Source organism: Mirounga leonina, unplaced genomic scaffold (assembly GCF_011800145.1).
Source record: "Mirounga leonina isolate KUSES-001 unplaced genomic scaffold, KU_Mleo_1.0 Mir_127, whole genome shotgun sequence".
In the NCBI taxonomy this organism is placed as follows: domain Eukaryota; kingdom Metazoa; phylum Chordata; class Mammalia; order Carnivora; family Phocidae; genus Mirounga; species Mirounga leonina.
In genome coordinates, this window is record NW_023270316.1 from 56,018,525 (window position 1) to 56,033,176 (window position 14,652).

Below are 14,652 nucleotides of genomic sequence, written 5' to 3' on the forward strand. Positions count from 1 at the left end.
GACCCTCCCCCCTCTCATGCTCTATCTCATTCTCTCTCTCAAATAAATAAATAAAATCTTAAAAAAAAAAATATCCCACCGATTTCCAGAAATAATACTCAGGCACCTAAAAATAAACATAATAATACCTCTTGGTCCTTGAGTCTCTTAAATGATGAGACACACAGACGTGCCGAGCATGGTGTGTGGCATTTGAGTGGTATTAGCTTCTTTCCTTCCTTCCTGTCTATTTTCAGATGCAATTTCCCACAATTATCATCCGAAGCCATTAACGGTCGTTAATAGTTTTAACAGGGCTTTAAGCAGACACATGCACTCATGGAAGCGCAGAGTCAAGGTCACGCGGGGCCAGGGAACTGCCAACACAAAGGCGGCATCATGTTCTCTCAACACAGCTTGGGACGTGGCCTTACCCTTAGTCCTGACATGTCAATCACAACAGCAGGGATACCTTCTTCATCTCCTTTTGGAGCCACCTGCTCAAGCAGGTGGTAATAAGCTTTTGAGTCCTGCGAGAAATGAAGAAATTACAATTTCAGGGGCGCCTGCGTGGCTCAGTCGTTACGCGTCTGCCTTCGGCTCAGGTCATGATCCCGGGGTCCTGGGATCGAGTCCCACATTGGGCTCCCTGCTCGGCAGGAAGCCTGCTCCTCCCTCTCCCACTCCCCCTGCTTGTGTTCTCTCTCTTGCTGTGTGTCTCTCTGTCAAATAAATAAAATCTTTAAAAAAAAAATAAAAACTCTTATAACTCAATAAAAAAAGACAACTCAATTAAAACATGGACAAAGTCTGTGTATAGACATTTCTCCAAACAAGACTTAAAATAGTTAACAAGCACATAAAAAGAAGCTGAGCATCATTAATCATTAGGGAAATGCAGATAAAAAGCATAGTGAGGGGCGCCTGGGTGGCTCAGTCGTTACGCGTCTGCCTTCGGCTCAGGTCATGGTCCCAGGGTCCTGGGATCGAGCCCCGCATCGGGCTCCCTGCTCCGTGGGAAGCCTGCTTCTCCCTCTCCCCCTCCCCCTGCTTGTGTTCCCTCTCTCGCTGTGTCTCTCTGTCAAATAAGTAAAATATTAAAAAAAAAAAAAAAAAGAAATTACAATTTCAAACCAGCACAGCTAATCACATACTCAGCACGCCAATAATTTCCCAAAAGCAAACATATTATATTTCTTATTTGACTGTCATTCAAGAATGCAACTTCATTAACAAAGCTGGAAGCATTCACTAATCTGAATTTTCTCTCTCTGTTTACATATCGTTATCGGACCTTCTCTTTTAAAGGCGTATAACAAACATAGGATATATACAAAAGGCAACCCAAAGAAGCAAATGCTATTTTGTTGTTCTTAGGGGAGGAAAATAATTCATTTGTACGTATTAAATTGTATACAGGAAAATATATATACCTTTATATTGCTGCAGAAGTCAGTCAGCTAAGGTTTAATTAAAAAAAAAAAGGGACGGAGAAAGGAAGCAGAAGTTTAAGGCAGAGTTTAAAAATACATTTAAATGGACAGTCAGCAAAAGAAAAATAAGGACTTCAAAGACAGAAGGTTGAAGCATTAACAAGCAATCTTTATGTAAAAGGAGATATTAAGATGACAAGCACACTTAATGTTTATCAAGAAGTTGGAAAAAAAATGGTTAAATTTAGTGATAGCAGCTTGGATACAGATATTGAATTCTCATGTTTTCCTAGATTTACAAATATGCTTATTGATGAAAAGAATTCACAGAATCCTAGTCTTAAAATGGTAATTTATGCTCATTCAATAAAAGCATACAGATAATCAGGTAATTTATTTAATAATTTAAAAGCATCTTAATTTCTCTTAAAGACTGAAAAATCAGCAGTTCTCTTTTTGTTTTTAAACCTGCATGGGGCCTGCGGACAGCAGAGGTAGGCTCCCCACTTGTGACATTAGAGACGTTAGAACCAGAGAAAGCCTGCCACTGACGCTGCACCTGGGGAATTCTCTTTTCATCTCTCCCTTCCACCCTCTCCTTCTCTTACTTTTTAACGTAGCTATTTTGAAGTCAGTGAAAGTTCCATGCAGGTGTCGGGCACAAATCAAATCTGCCTACCACGTATTACATCTGCTTAGCTTTGCTAAGTCTCCTCTCATTTTATCTGACCCTAATAAACCCTTCTCACTCGCTCCCCATGTTTGCAGACTTTGTGTGATTTAAGGGCACCTCCCAAAGCTGCCAGATGCTCAGACATACGTCACAGCGCTGACCTTGGGCAGGATGCAGCTGTCTGCCCCGTGGTGACAGGCACCGCCCCTGTCTATGCTCAGCTTGCCAGCTCCTATGGTTATTATTCTAAAGAACACAGCTTTTTAGTGATGAGAAATCAGATAAATTTATGGCTCAGACGAAGCAGCCTAATTTTCGCTGAAAAGCTTGAAAATTTTGGCTGAAACAGGTGCAGAGCTTAACTGGTGAGCACCAAGGAAGATAACGCTGCTATCCAGCTCCTGTTAAATCCCCACTTGGTTGGTGGTGCCAGGCCATCAATAACCAGTGAAAGTGGTGTAGTTAGAAAAATGCATTTGGCATTATTAGCTTAGGTGCTAAGGAATGGGGGACTTTCCATCTAGAAGCTTCCGTCTAACCAGCACCATGCCTGGCAGCCATTGCGTCCATGGCAGGGGGAAGCTGTCACTCAAAGGAATATAAGCCCAGGTGACTCTTGGTGAGTCTTGTGACCTTTCCTCTGACTCATTCTCTTTGGAGAAGATTTCTTTTTAACTTTTGAGAAAGTGGAGACTGAAAAGGTTTCCTCATGCTGCATCCCAGCATCTCACACCACTCCTTAAGCTCCTTCTGTCTTGGCCCATCTGTCCTTAGTGCCAACAGCTGTCTTTCACCCTGACACGGAACTTTTCACCAACTGGAAAACCACAGGGCATGCTTCCCTCAGCCTTTCCCCCTTTGGATCTCTGCTGTAGGACTGCCTGCCCTTCTACCTGCCCTGGGGGGCATTCTCATTGCAGACGGTTTCCAGAATCATTATCTTTTAAAAACCACTCTGGTTTCTACAAATGAATACCTTTCCAGAAATTCACCGGTTGTTTTAGAGAGGCAGTATGTATGGTACTCAAGGACGGGGACCTTGGAGGCTGACTGCTGGGTTTGAATTCTGACCCCGTTCCCCAGCTATGTGAACCTGAACAAATTAAATTCCCCTTCTACCTCAGTTTCCTTATCTGTAAAATGAGAAAGTAGTAACCTTTACCGCAAAGGTTTATCGTGAGGATTAAATGAGCCAATACACATAGAAAGCAGGTAGAACAGTGTCTGGTATACAGCAGACACCGTGCTTGGTGTTCTTAGTGTCCTCAGAAGAGGAATCCTCATTGAATTTTTTTAAAGGATTCCCATCTGATGCTCCCAACAGATGCTCCCTGATTTTTGATAAAATCAGAAGGACATCACCAGTCCTACACATACTCTTCCTTGAAAAGCAGTCTGACCTCTTGCCCTTCCTCCCTCTACTTGCTGACGCTCTCACTCCAGGGGAGGCCCATCTCCCTTTGATTCTGTGGCCTCGCTAGGACTTTGGACAGATCTACACCGGGGCCCTTGAGAGGAGCGAGCAGCTCCCACGGCACCAGCCGCACCCCCCCCCCCGCCAACGAACTCTAGAGCCTCTGAAGTGATGGAGCCGAGTCTGTCTTTTCTCCACAAATGCCCCAATTCCCCCTCTCTGCTGCAGTTCGTCCTGTTCAGAGCACACTCCTCCTACCTTGATGTCAGTACTGAAGTTGCTGAGCCTGTTGCAGCCTGCGTTCTCCAGGTGGTAGTTAGCCCACCTCAGCAGGAGCTCCTCAGGGGAGAGTTTCATCAAGTCCTCCAGACTCTCCCCTTCTCTCAAAAGAGCAATCAGAGCTGAAGAAGGACAAAAGCCGAAGAAAAATAAATACAGGGGATATCTGAAGGGATTAGTTAGAACTTCAGTGAGCTCTGCTGGAAAGCTGACAGAGCAATGTTGTTTCTCTGGGGTAAGGGGACCTACAGCCTCTCCCATGGACTAAACACTTTATTATCATTCCCTAAAAAGGAAGGTAAGGTTTTGAGAGCTTATCTATTATCCTCATTTTTCAGGTGGGGAAGACATGTCACCAGTGAATCTCAGTGCTATGCCTAAGAAGAAGACCATGGCCATGGAAGAGCCACAGAAATAACCAAGACTATCAGGCTCAGAAGGCTCCACCGGGTCTGTCAGACCACATTTTACGATACGACAACAGTTCTGTTTTCAAGAGATCAATTTTGTAATAATGACAATTGTCTTCTTGTCTACTCCCAGAGGTGTTTTATATTTCAAATGCTTACTTGCATAATTACAGCATCTCAAAAACTGTAATCAACTCTTTCCTCTATTTTTCCCAGCTGAATAAATATATTTTGCTCAGCTAGAAGGTTTAAATTTAGTTGCAGTCATAATTTGTAAATCAATATTCTTTCTCATGGGTTCTAAGTTTCCTATTTGCTTTTTCTCCTCTATATTATGTTTAATATATATTTGGTTTAAAATTGGCAACCCAGGGTTTTTTGCTGGTTATTGTGATTTGGAGATATAAATTAAAAAGTATGTATAACTAAAGATTAGAATTTGGCTACAGATTTCATAGGGCTCTGTCCTGGAAAGCTAAAAGGTAACCCTGTTTTTTTATGATTCTTACCACGATCTACTTCTTTTATCTAAACAACAGGGCTGTAATTGTTTAAATGCAGATAGAATGGGGAGAGCAGACGGAGTAAGATTGACAGCTACAATATTTAGTTGCGAACTTTGAAACCCTACATGTAATCTTCCATAGTCTTGGTAAGAAATAGATCAACTTTCTCCTAATCTGGTGCTATCACTTTGGTATATGAATGTGAACCGCTTCATCAAATACAAGTTAAAAAGGAGTCTATTTGTTACAAAGTATCTAGAAGCAAAGTGAACCCAGAAAAGCCCTTGAGGTTGCATCCCAGACAGCCAGGACTGAGCTCTAGGTTCTAAGTTATGATTAGTCTGTGGTCTTAAAAAGGTTTTGTTCTGTCATTTTAAAAAGTCTGGTCAGTGTGGATACCATTAATGCAATGGATTCGATGTAACTATAGTTTTCAAAAGTTAAGGATTCTGAGCTTGACTATTCTGACATCTTCCCCCTACAGCCCCCAACACATGCATTAATAAAAAGCCAGGCCACTAATAACAACTTGTGGCTTTGCTCATACCTTCATTTCTACTGAGTTCGATGTCAGCAAACAATCCAATCTTGATGACTTGCCACAAAAGTCCCAGGACCAGGTAAGGCTTCCCCTCCTTTAAGTCCTCAGCCCCAATGTTAACCACATGGCATCCAATGGCTGAGGCAGAATTCAGAGCCAGGTTCAAATTCTCCTGAGGTAGAAAAAGTGTACAAATGTTGTTTTTAACTTTGCAGATGTCAAACAATGATTCCTGGATGACAACAATGCTTTGCTTCTGGAAAGTTCACAGGTCTAGAGGCATGGTCTTCACTAAATTTTAACACTGAGAGAAAGCAGTGAGCAACAACTGAAAGAAAAACATCTGGTCACCCAGATACTGGGCTTATGCCTGTTCACTCAAACTGGCACCTTGAGTCGATAGTCCATCCTGGCCTGGTTCAAACTAACGAGTCTTACAGTTTTCCACTGTGCCCTGTGATGGAGCCGACACACTCAACATCCCCACTGGCCAGACATAAAGGGGCACCTTTGAGGGTAGTCATTGTCTTGCCATTGGCAATCGTTAACAGCACAACTGTTGATATAAATCAAGGTCATAAAAAAAGAGTAACAAAATAGCTTTTTGACTTTCAGACTGGGTATTAAGAGAATGAAAAATACACAGATCAAATTCCTAGAAAAGATAGAGTGGTTTTTACTGAGACAATTTATTGAGTATCCAGAATATCTAGGGGCCTTAAGTATATACACACCTACACACACATACACACACGCACATACATACATGTGCTTATCACTAATAACAATGTATATAATGTGTATACACCTCATACACAGTTGGAATAGAAACAATGCCATTTTCAGTCTAGAATCTATATACTGTTCTTGGGTCCACAAAGGAGAAGATACTAGAGGCAGCGACGTATAGAAGTTGTGTTTACGACAAATTAAAAACAAAAGACAGGGGGCACCTGGGTGGCTCAGTCGTTAAGCGTCTGCCTTCGGCTCAGGTCAGGATCCCAGGGTCCTGGGATCGAGCCCCACATCGGGCTCCCTGCTCGGTGGGAAGCCTGCTTCTCCCTCTCCCACTCCCCCTGCTTGTGTTCCTGCTCTCGCTATGTCTCTCTCTGTCAAATAAATAAGTAAAATCTTTAAAAAACAAAACAAAACAAAAAAAAAAAAAAAAAAAAAAAGACAGGCCACCAGTGAATTGGAAAGAGGACTATCAGACAGCTGGGTTTCTGCCCGAGTGTAGAGCTCAAATGATGAGCAAAAAATACCGTTTCTATTCATGGCTGATATTAAAATTCAACATCAAGATTAAATTTACCATTAAGTGCATTCATACAGGTTTAATCACTGTTCTCACATTGGTTCCTGCTTCCGTTTTAAAAGTACACAGCACTGCTTACAATCAAACAGCATAACATACTGTTCATGACTTAAGGAGTAGGACATGCTTTCTGAGCAAGAGAATTGCAATAGTGTTGAAACACTGGAACGTAACACAGAAATACGGCTTACTTACTACTGGTTACTGTTCCCGTTAATCAACAAATTGAAGGCATAAGACCAAGTTATATTTGGTGGCTGCAGCCAATACCACTGTTAGGCTGCCGGAGGACTTCCCCTTTGTTGCCCCCTCACTTCTTTGAAAGGCTTATCTTTTCAGTTAACATGCTGTGGATTTGGCGTCAGCTCAAAGATAAATTGCTAGGGAAAGTGGAGTTAAAAACTTAGCCCATGTGAATTTTATTCCTAAGGGGCCAAAACAAAGAATGCCCCCCAACTACTAACACCCCACCAACATTCCCCCCTCCCAGGTTCCCTGTTATATTATTAAAGAAAAAACAAAACTGTCTCCCTCTGTCCCCACGAGTCGTGACAAACCACCGGCCGCAGAGCTGGGTTTGGGAATAGCGCCCGAGTACCTGGAAAAGGCTGGCTCTGCATTTCCAGGGCTCATTCATTCCAAGCACAATCGTACAGTTTGGCAACAGAGAGAAGACATACCTGAATGGTGAAGGGGGTGAGTTTCTTTTTGTTGATTGTCCTTTCATCAATTGTGTCTGGCACTGATAGGTTGATCATTTTACTGAAAAAAGAAACAATTACATTAAAGAAAGCTGGCTTCTGAATAACAGAGTCCAGTGACATGGAATTTAAATTCTAGCAATACCATCTGCAAAGACGACAGCAATATAATCTGTGTGATCCAGTGTTTAGATATAAAATCAGTTATGCAATTTTGATTAGATTAAAACTCTCTACGGGAAAGGTCAAGGTTCCTGAAATCATACTAATATACTGAGGCACGAAATAAAGACCCCACTTTTTTCATGCACCTAAGAAGCTGCAAAATCATCCTGGTGTTCTCAGCATATTAGGAAATTCTGGGTAGAAAGCCAAGGCAAATCCTCCATAAGTACTTTACTTTCTCAGCTGTGAAAATTGTATATAAATGACTATATATACACTATGTAAATGACCACCTGTATGCTTCTGAGCTTGTATAATGTCTAAATTTCTGACACCTGGTAGAACACTATACTTTTAACTAAGTGGATGATAAAATGTTTTATATCCTGCTGTAGTCACTGTTGTATCAGTACTTGAGAAATTTCACCCACTTAAGTGTCTCTAATACATTGATCAGATATCTAAGGTAAGCAATTATTATTTGTAAAAAAACTGCTTTTATTCACTTAGCACTGGTTTAACCTCCAAAGGGGCATAGAAAATAAATCTCCTTAGGTCACCTCCATCTTATTTAAAGAAAGGAAGTTGAAAAAGCAAATCCAAAGAAACAACAACAAATTCAAAGAATAGTAAACTTGACTGTGGCTATTTGTTTTTCATGAGAAATCGGCATTAACATTTTTTCCTAACAATTTTTAAGCAACTACCTTTTCTGTGGTGTTCTTTAAAGATGTATTTCTATAACTTTGTCGTGTGTGTGTATGTGTATGTGTGTGTGTGTGTGTTTAATATATATTTAAATGAAAGGCGCTTTATTGCAATTCAGGCAAAACAAACTCTTAAGTCATTATTTGAAAAATAATGAAACTGTTGGTGAACTAGAAGCTGTGGGAGCTGGTAGGAGGGAGGGGTGACTTTAGAAAGCAGAAGGTAACCTTGCTCTTGAAAAGCTTATGGTGCAATTATAGACACAAAATATATGGATATGAAAAGTTACCTAATGGTCCAAAAAAAGAGCATTATAATGGCTCCCAAAGTACTACAAATATGTGCTTTGAGAATCCAGTGCAGGGAGAGACCCCTGGGGAACTGGAATAGACCAGAAACTGTTAGGGTAAATGATTTCTATAGGAGAGGATGTGGAAGAGTATTCTTAAAAAGAAGAAGAGAAGGCAAAGCCACAGTTGCAGTTATGAGCAGGACGTGTGTGGGGAAGAATAAATGTGGTTGCTGATGCATTCAGTTATTCACGCAGCCATTCACTCAGTAGCCTGGGCTGGGTACCTGAGTCATGGGGCTCCTGGGAGGTAAAACTAGAAGGAGACTGAGGGAAGATGATGGAGTGCGTTGGATGCCAACCTAAGGAACTTGATCCCAAGGCTACATTTTTTATGTCTTTTTTTTTTTCAGTTGACAGTTTTTAAAATGAACTCTCAAGGTGAACTCTAATAAATAAAATACCAAAAGCAGAATTGTTCTGCTCAGAGCAGGGAAGAAGGGGTTCTACGTCTTATCTACCCATCCTTCCCTCCAACTCCTGTGCCCACCTGAGAGCGAGCATTTCAAGCCTCTTCACTAATACCATGTCTGACAGTGGTCTCAGAAGCTGCTAAAAGCAAGAGCTACAGAAGCATTTCAAAGACACCATCATGACTAGTGTGTGTTGAGGTCTTCTGCAGACCAAAAATCTTCCTCTTTTTCCAGGTGTCCTCAGCATCTGAAGTGCATGTTTGTATGTACCACTCAAAAGGCCCTTTGCTGAAGGTCTTGCATTGGGTTTCTTCAATTATCATGCTGCTATCATCAATCTATTTTCACGGTAGGTCATGTTCAGATGAAGCCAAGTGGCATATATTCCAAAAAGAATTGCTTTGGGCCTTGTATTATTGCATCTTTATCTGTATTTATTTGTCTCTATGCTGCACATCCCTCTCCTCCAACCAAGGAATAACAGTTTTACTTTTCTCATTAGAAGTTGCTTTTGAAATTAGTTTGCTTTCCAAGGACCTGCCAAGTAAAAGTCCAGAAAGCAGTTCGGGTCCAGCTGAGCACCAAAGGAAGTTGGCCTAGGATAAACACAATGAATTGTTGGTATTCCCGAAAATCCCAGGAAAACCTCTGGAAACCAAGAAGGAAGTGTTATTTACCAAAGGACAATGCCATCCCCAACAGCACTGAAGAGATCATTTGTGTTTGGATTCATTGGAATAACATGTCGACAGTCTGGGTCATTCTCCAGGGCTTTGTTTATCCAGTTGACAAAGGCATACTTCTCTTCCTCTGCAAGTAAATGATAAAAATGACTTACTTGCAAAGTGAAAATCTGACATAAACAAAATTATACACATGGATCTCAGACTGTCATGTCTAGGGGTGACATTGAGATATTATCTGGTCCCTTATCCTATCATCTCACATTTTTTGACATTAAAAAAAAAAACCCTCAGATGACTTCAGGAATAGGCACAGAATCTCTGTTCACTCCAAGTCATAAAATATATGGCAGGCAGATTTAGAAATTATATATATAATATGTAACTATCATATATAACTATATATATATAAATAATAGATACATTTTATTTATATTTAGATACAATTTAAATATGAATGTGATCTCATGCTTATAGGATAAAACTCAGGCTGTCTTTAGCCCAGCCAATTTATTTATTTTTTATTTTTTATTTTTAAAGATTTTATTTATTTATTTGACAGAGAAGGAGAGAGAGAGCACACAAGCAGAGGCAGAGGGAGAGGGAGAAGCAGACTCCCCACCGAGCAGGAAGCCCAGTGCGGGACTCGATCCCAGGACCCTGGGATCATGATCTGAGCCGAAGGCAGACGCTTAACAACTGAGCCACCCAGGTGCCCCAAGCCCAGCCAATTTAAATGTGAGATGATCACAGATAATCCCTGTAATATCTTTGAGCTTCTTCATACAATCATAATGAAATTGCTATGAAATAAAATCTTTTGTGATATAATCTTTCTTTCCTATCAGTAAAGCTGCCAGAAGTTGATTTTGGAAGTTTTAATAAAACCTCAAGTTATGCCTTACAGCCCAGCACCGTGTTTCCCAAATTGTGTGTCACTGAAAACAATAGGGTCCCTCAGAAGAATCCTGAGTCACAAAAGTTTGAGAAGCACCGCAGTAGCACATCACTGTCTTGAAGATTCATCATACATATTTAAATAATTTCTGTCTTTACTTTAAAAGTAAAAGGTTAGGGCGCCTGGGTAGCTCAGTCGTTAAGTGTCTGCCTTTGGCTCAGGTCATGGTCCCAGGGTCCTGGGATCGAGTCCCGCATCGGGCTCTCTGCTCCTTGGGAGCCTCCTTCTCCCTCTGCCTCTCTCTCTCTGTCTCTCATGAATAAATAAATAAAAATCTTAAAAAAAATAAAATAAAATAAAATAAAAGTAAAAGGTTAGGGCGCCTGGGTGGCTCAGTCATTAAGCGTCTGCCTTCGGCTCAGGTCATGGTCCCAGGGTCCTGGGATCGAGCCCCACATCAGGCTCCCTGCTCAGCGGGAAGCCTGCTTCTGCCTCTCCCACTCCCCCTGCTTGTGTTCCTGCTCTCGCTATGTCTCTCTCTGTCAAATAAATAAAAAATAAAATCTTAAAAAAAAAAAAAAAGTAAAAGGTTAAACAGTGTCTCCACAATCACAGACTGTACTTAATCATGAATTTACCTTTAAGATCAGTTAATGTTTTGAAGAACTCAGCTTGGGATTTGTTGGATTACCATCCTGTTTGAACTTTTAGTTTCCGTTAAGGCTGTTGGATGCCAGCCTTCCGAAGAAATATACAACTTCTTTCCAAATCAGTGAAAACACAGTTTTTTTGTTTTCTTTTTTGACCAATTAGCAGGCATTGAGAATTATTACAAAGTTTAGAGGAGACAGAAGCCTGAGTAGTTCATTTTATCCATAAGATTTAACAAAGGAGTTCTGGCAGCCTTGGTGTATTTTTTAAATGCTATTGAGATTATTTGGTATTGGACTCTACCTAGGATTAGGATTGCTCCTCCTACCTTATGTCCTTGGAACTGACCCACCAACCACAGGACAACAGGCAGTAGTCAATAAACTTGTGTTGGATTATTTAGGTTTAGACTCTGTAATGCCAGGAAGGCACAGATCCTTTCCATATGGCCCCCTTTCCCACTACCCTGCCAGTCTCCCCTCATGCCAGCCCCCACCCCACTTCCACCACGCACCCACTGGGACATCCTACCTGAATAGGAGTGCTGGGTGCCGACACTAGACTGCTCCGAAGTACCACCAATTGCACAGATCCCTTCCTTCTTGTTGATTGCCTTTCTAAAGGTCTTGGCAACATCTGTGCTTTTTAGGCCATGAAAAACCTGCCAAAATGTAATGTACCTTTAGAAACCCAATCTGTGATCAAGAAAACCACAAAGGGAAGAATATGTAATGTTGAAGCAAGGAGGGTGGGAATGTATTTCTGGATATTTTTCAAATTAAAGCCCCAGGTTTCAAATGCATCTCCTTGTATTCTGCATCATACTCACCTTGATAAACTCATCAAAGCTGATCCTCCCATCCTGGTCTAGATCGCCTGTAGCCATCAGGTTTTCTGTGATTTCTCTCACTCTGTACCCAGGCAGAGGCAAGCAAGCAGCCTTGAACAAGTCATTCAACTCATTGCAGCTGATGTACCCATTGCCGTCGGTATCTGCAAAGCAAGCAGCCACCTGAAGTTTCAGGGCAATTCGGGTAACAGGATGAAGAGGTGAGGGAAGGTGAGTGTGCTGGAGAGGCAATCATTTAGGGTCCATAGCCTGACCCCATGCGAGAGCCAGAGTCTCACGAGGGGCCTGTTTCTATGAGAGATGGACATTAGTGTCACTTCCAACATCCACGAGTCATCATGTCACAACAGAGGTTCTGGAAGCAGGAGCTGAAGAGACTTATAGGAACAGATGGGAAAATAAATCACAAGCTTAGAGATATAAAGAAAAACTACGGAATTGTAGAAAAACAACGGAAACCAAAGAAAACAGACAAGATAAAAATAGGAGAAAAGCTGCAGGTGTGAAAGTGTTCATTCCATGTTTTGATAGAGAAAGAAGTAATTTTCCTAAAGTGAACCTTTCAAAATTAAGTTCCCCCAGCTCCTCTGGCCAATACCACTGTATTCCTTTCACTTGTACCATTTTGCTTATATTACCATTTCATCGAATCTGTCCTGAAGCTACTCAGTAAAGAGGAGAATTATGTGACTTGAGCTGCCTGGTCTACTCACCAACTTTGGCAAAAGCTTCTCTGAGCTCCATCATTTCTTCATCGGACACTGATCCTCTCGCCATTTTTATTGCTTTAGGCAACAGATCTGCAGAAGGAAAAGAACAGAAGGAATGACTTCTGTGCATCTTAATTCTTAAAGTACCACATTAAGCAGCAGTCTCCATTTATTAAATGAAGAAATATCCCTCTGCATCCCTCATGATTTATAACTATCTTTCCAATATGTAAGAAATCGCCTTATGCTTAACGCTCCATGTGGTGGTCTCCAATTGGCTCTCACCACTTTCTCCTCTCCCTGTGTGTATAGAATGCTCCTCACATCAGGAGGTGGAGCTGATTTCTCTCCCCCTTGAATCTGGGCTGATCCTGCATCTGCTTTGAATACTGAGAAGGCAGTAGAAGCCATGTCTGGGACTGGAATCTTCTGGCGCCTTCCTTTTGGAATGCCCGTTCTTAGGATGTTCCCTCTTGGAAACCAAGTGCCATGCTGTGAGTAGTCCAAGCCACATGAAGAAGCCGATGACTGGGCACTTTGGTTAACAGTCCCTGCTGGGCTCCCAGCTGACAGTCAGCATCGACTGCCATGCACTGCAGTAGGGCCATTGGAGATGTTCCCACTGATTTGAGACCCTCGATGTCCACAGTCCCAGTCAAATCACACGGAGCAGAAAAATCACCCAGATGTGCCCAGTCAACAGAATCAAGAGACATGATAAAATGATTGTTGCTTTAAAGCACCAAGTCTTGGAGTGGTGTGTTACATGGTAATATACAACCATAACACTTAACTTTTACATAAATGTCTTTTTTAGAGATGATGTCATGTCACATCACATCTGTTGGCCAAGCCAACAGATAACTTTTATAACTTCAAAGGGAGTTTTCAAAGTTCTCTAAATATTTAGAGAAGGAGGAAGGGAACCTGACCCTCTAATAATTCATATATGGGAATCTGAGGGACCTTTGAAGTGTTCTTTTTTCAGAAAGGCTCGTCTTGCTGAGAAACCTAAGGCTAGCGCTGGAGTTATTCATTCTCCTTTCCCTGAGCTTTATTGCTGCCCTCTAGTGGGTAGAAAGACAATGAAACAGAAAACATATTCTCCATGCCCCTAGCTAATTTCACACCGGAATATTTCAAATTGGAGTTCCACTAAAGCTTGCTGGATTTCCTGGTGGGGAAGGAATGAGTGAGTGGGGTGGGAGTGTGGATGATGGGGTATTTTTACATGGAATTATAATTTGAGCATTTTAGTGAAGTTACTGATTTTTTAAAAATATCTTATATTTGTTGCAGGATATTGTTTTAAATGAATTTCCTTTTCTATACATTCACAGCATTCTCTAGTGCTGTGCTTGTTCTCAGTGGCAACCAAAAGCCACAGAAAAACAACAGTTTTAACACTTCCACCCATAGGCCAAAAATGCCTTATGTTCAATTCTGCAAAGCCACATCTATTAGCCACCAACTATTTTGTCATGTACATAGAGCAATGGCTTCAAACTTTTGTTTCCCTCCAAATCCTTTGTTACCAGAAGCTTTACATGTAGATAAAAGCGAACAAATAAAAAGAACAACGCTGAGAGGCTTTGGTTGAAAAATCCCAAATGTCCCCCTGCCACCACTAGCCCACTTCCTGTCACCTTAGGTACCTGGAGGAACTCAAGGGAGCATGATTTGAAAGTCACAGAATCAGATTGTTGCTATTTCAATTCCTCTGCAAATATGTTTTATTATCCATAAAAATTTTATTATTTACCTTATGTATCTAAGAAGTTTCACTGGTTCTCTGAAGGAAGGTAAAACTGTGTAGAACTTAACCATACAAGCAAACATGAGTTACACAGCACAGTGACCCTCGGGGACAGGCAATGGCTAGCTGACTTTCTTGCCATCTTCGTTCCCTTTCCTTTTTTTGTCTGCCTTTCTCTGTCTCCTTCCTCCCTTTTTTCTTTTTTTCATCCTTTCCTT

At 41.4% G+C, this 14,652-nt stretch overlaps 1 protein-coding gene across 2 annotated transcripts in view; it reads right to left on the minus strand.

The window, feature by feature from the left end:
• Window positions 1-14,652, minus strand: part of LCP1 (lymphocyte cytosolic protein 1) — an 83,799-nt gene that overhangs the window by 20,178 nt on the left and 48,969 nt on the right. For both annotated transcript variants that reach the window (XM_035003363.1, XM_035003364.1), the window contains 8 exons: window positions 12,682-12,768; window positions 11,948-12,111; window positions 11,650-11,779; window positions 9,564-9,696; window positions 7,231-7,312; window positions 5,242-5,407; window positions 3,758-3,900; window positions 414-509 (listed from right to left, as the gene is read on the minus strand). In XM_035003363.1, the coding sequence (XP_034859254.1) occupies window positions 414-509; window positions 3,758-3,900; window positions 5,242-5,407; window positions 7,231-7,312; window positions 9,564-9,696; window positions 11,650-11,779; window positions 11,948-12,111; window positions 12,682-12,745 (978 nt within the window). In that variant the 5' untranslated portion in view covers window positions 12,746-12,768. The remainder of the gene's footprint in view (window positions 1-413; window positions 510-3,757; window positions 3,901-5,241; window positions 5,408-7,230; window positions 7,313-9,563; window positions 9,697-11,649; window positions 11,780-11,947; window positions 12,112-12,681; window positions 12,769-14,652) is intronic.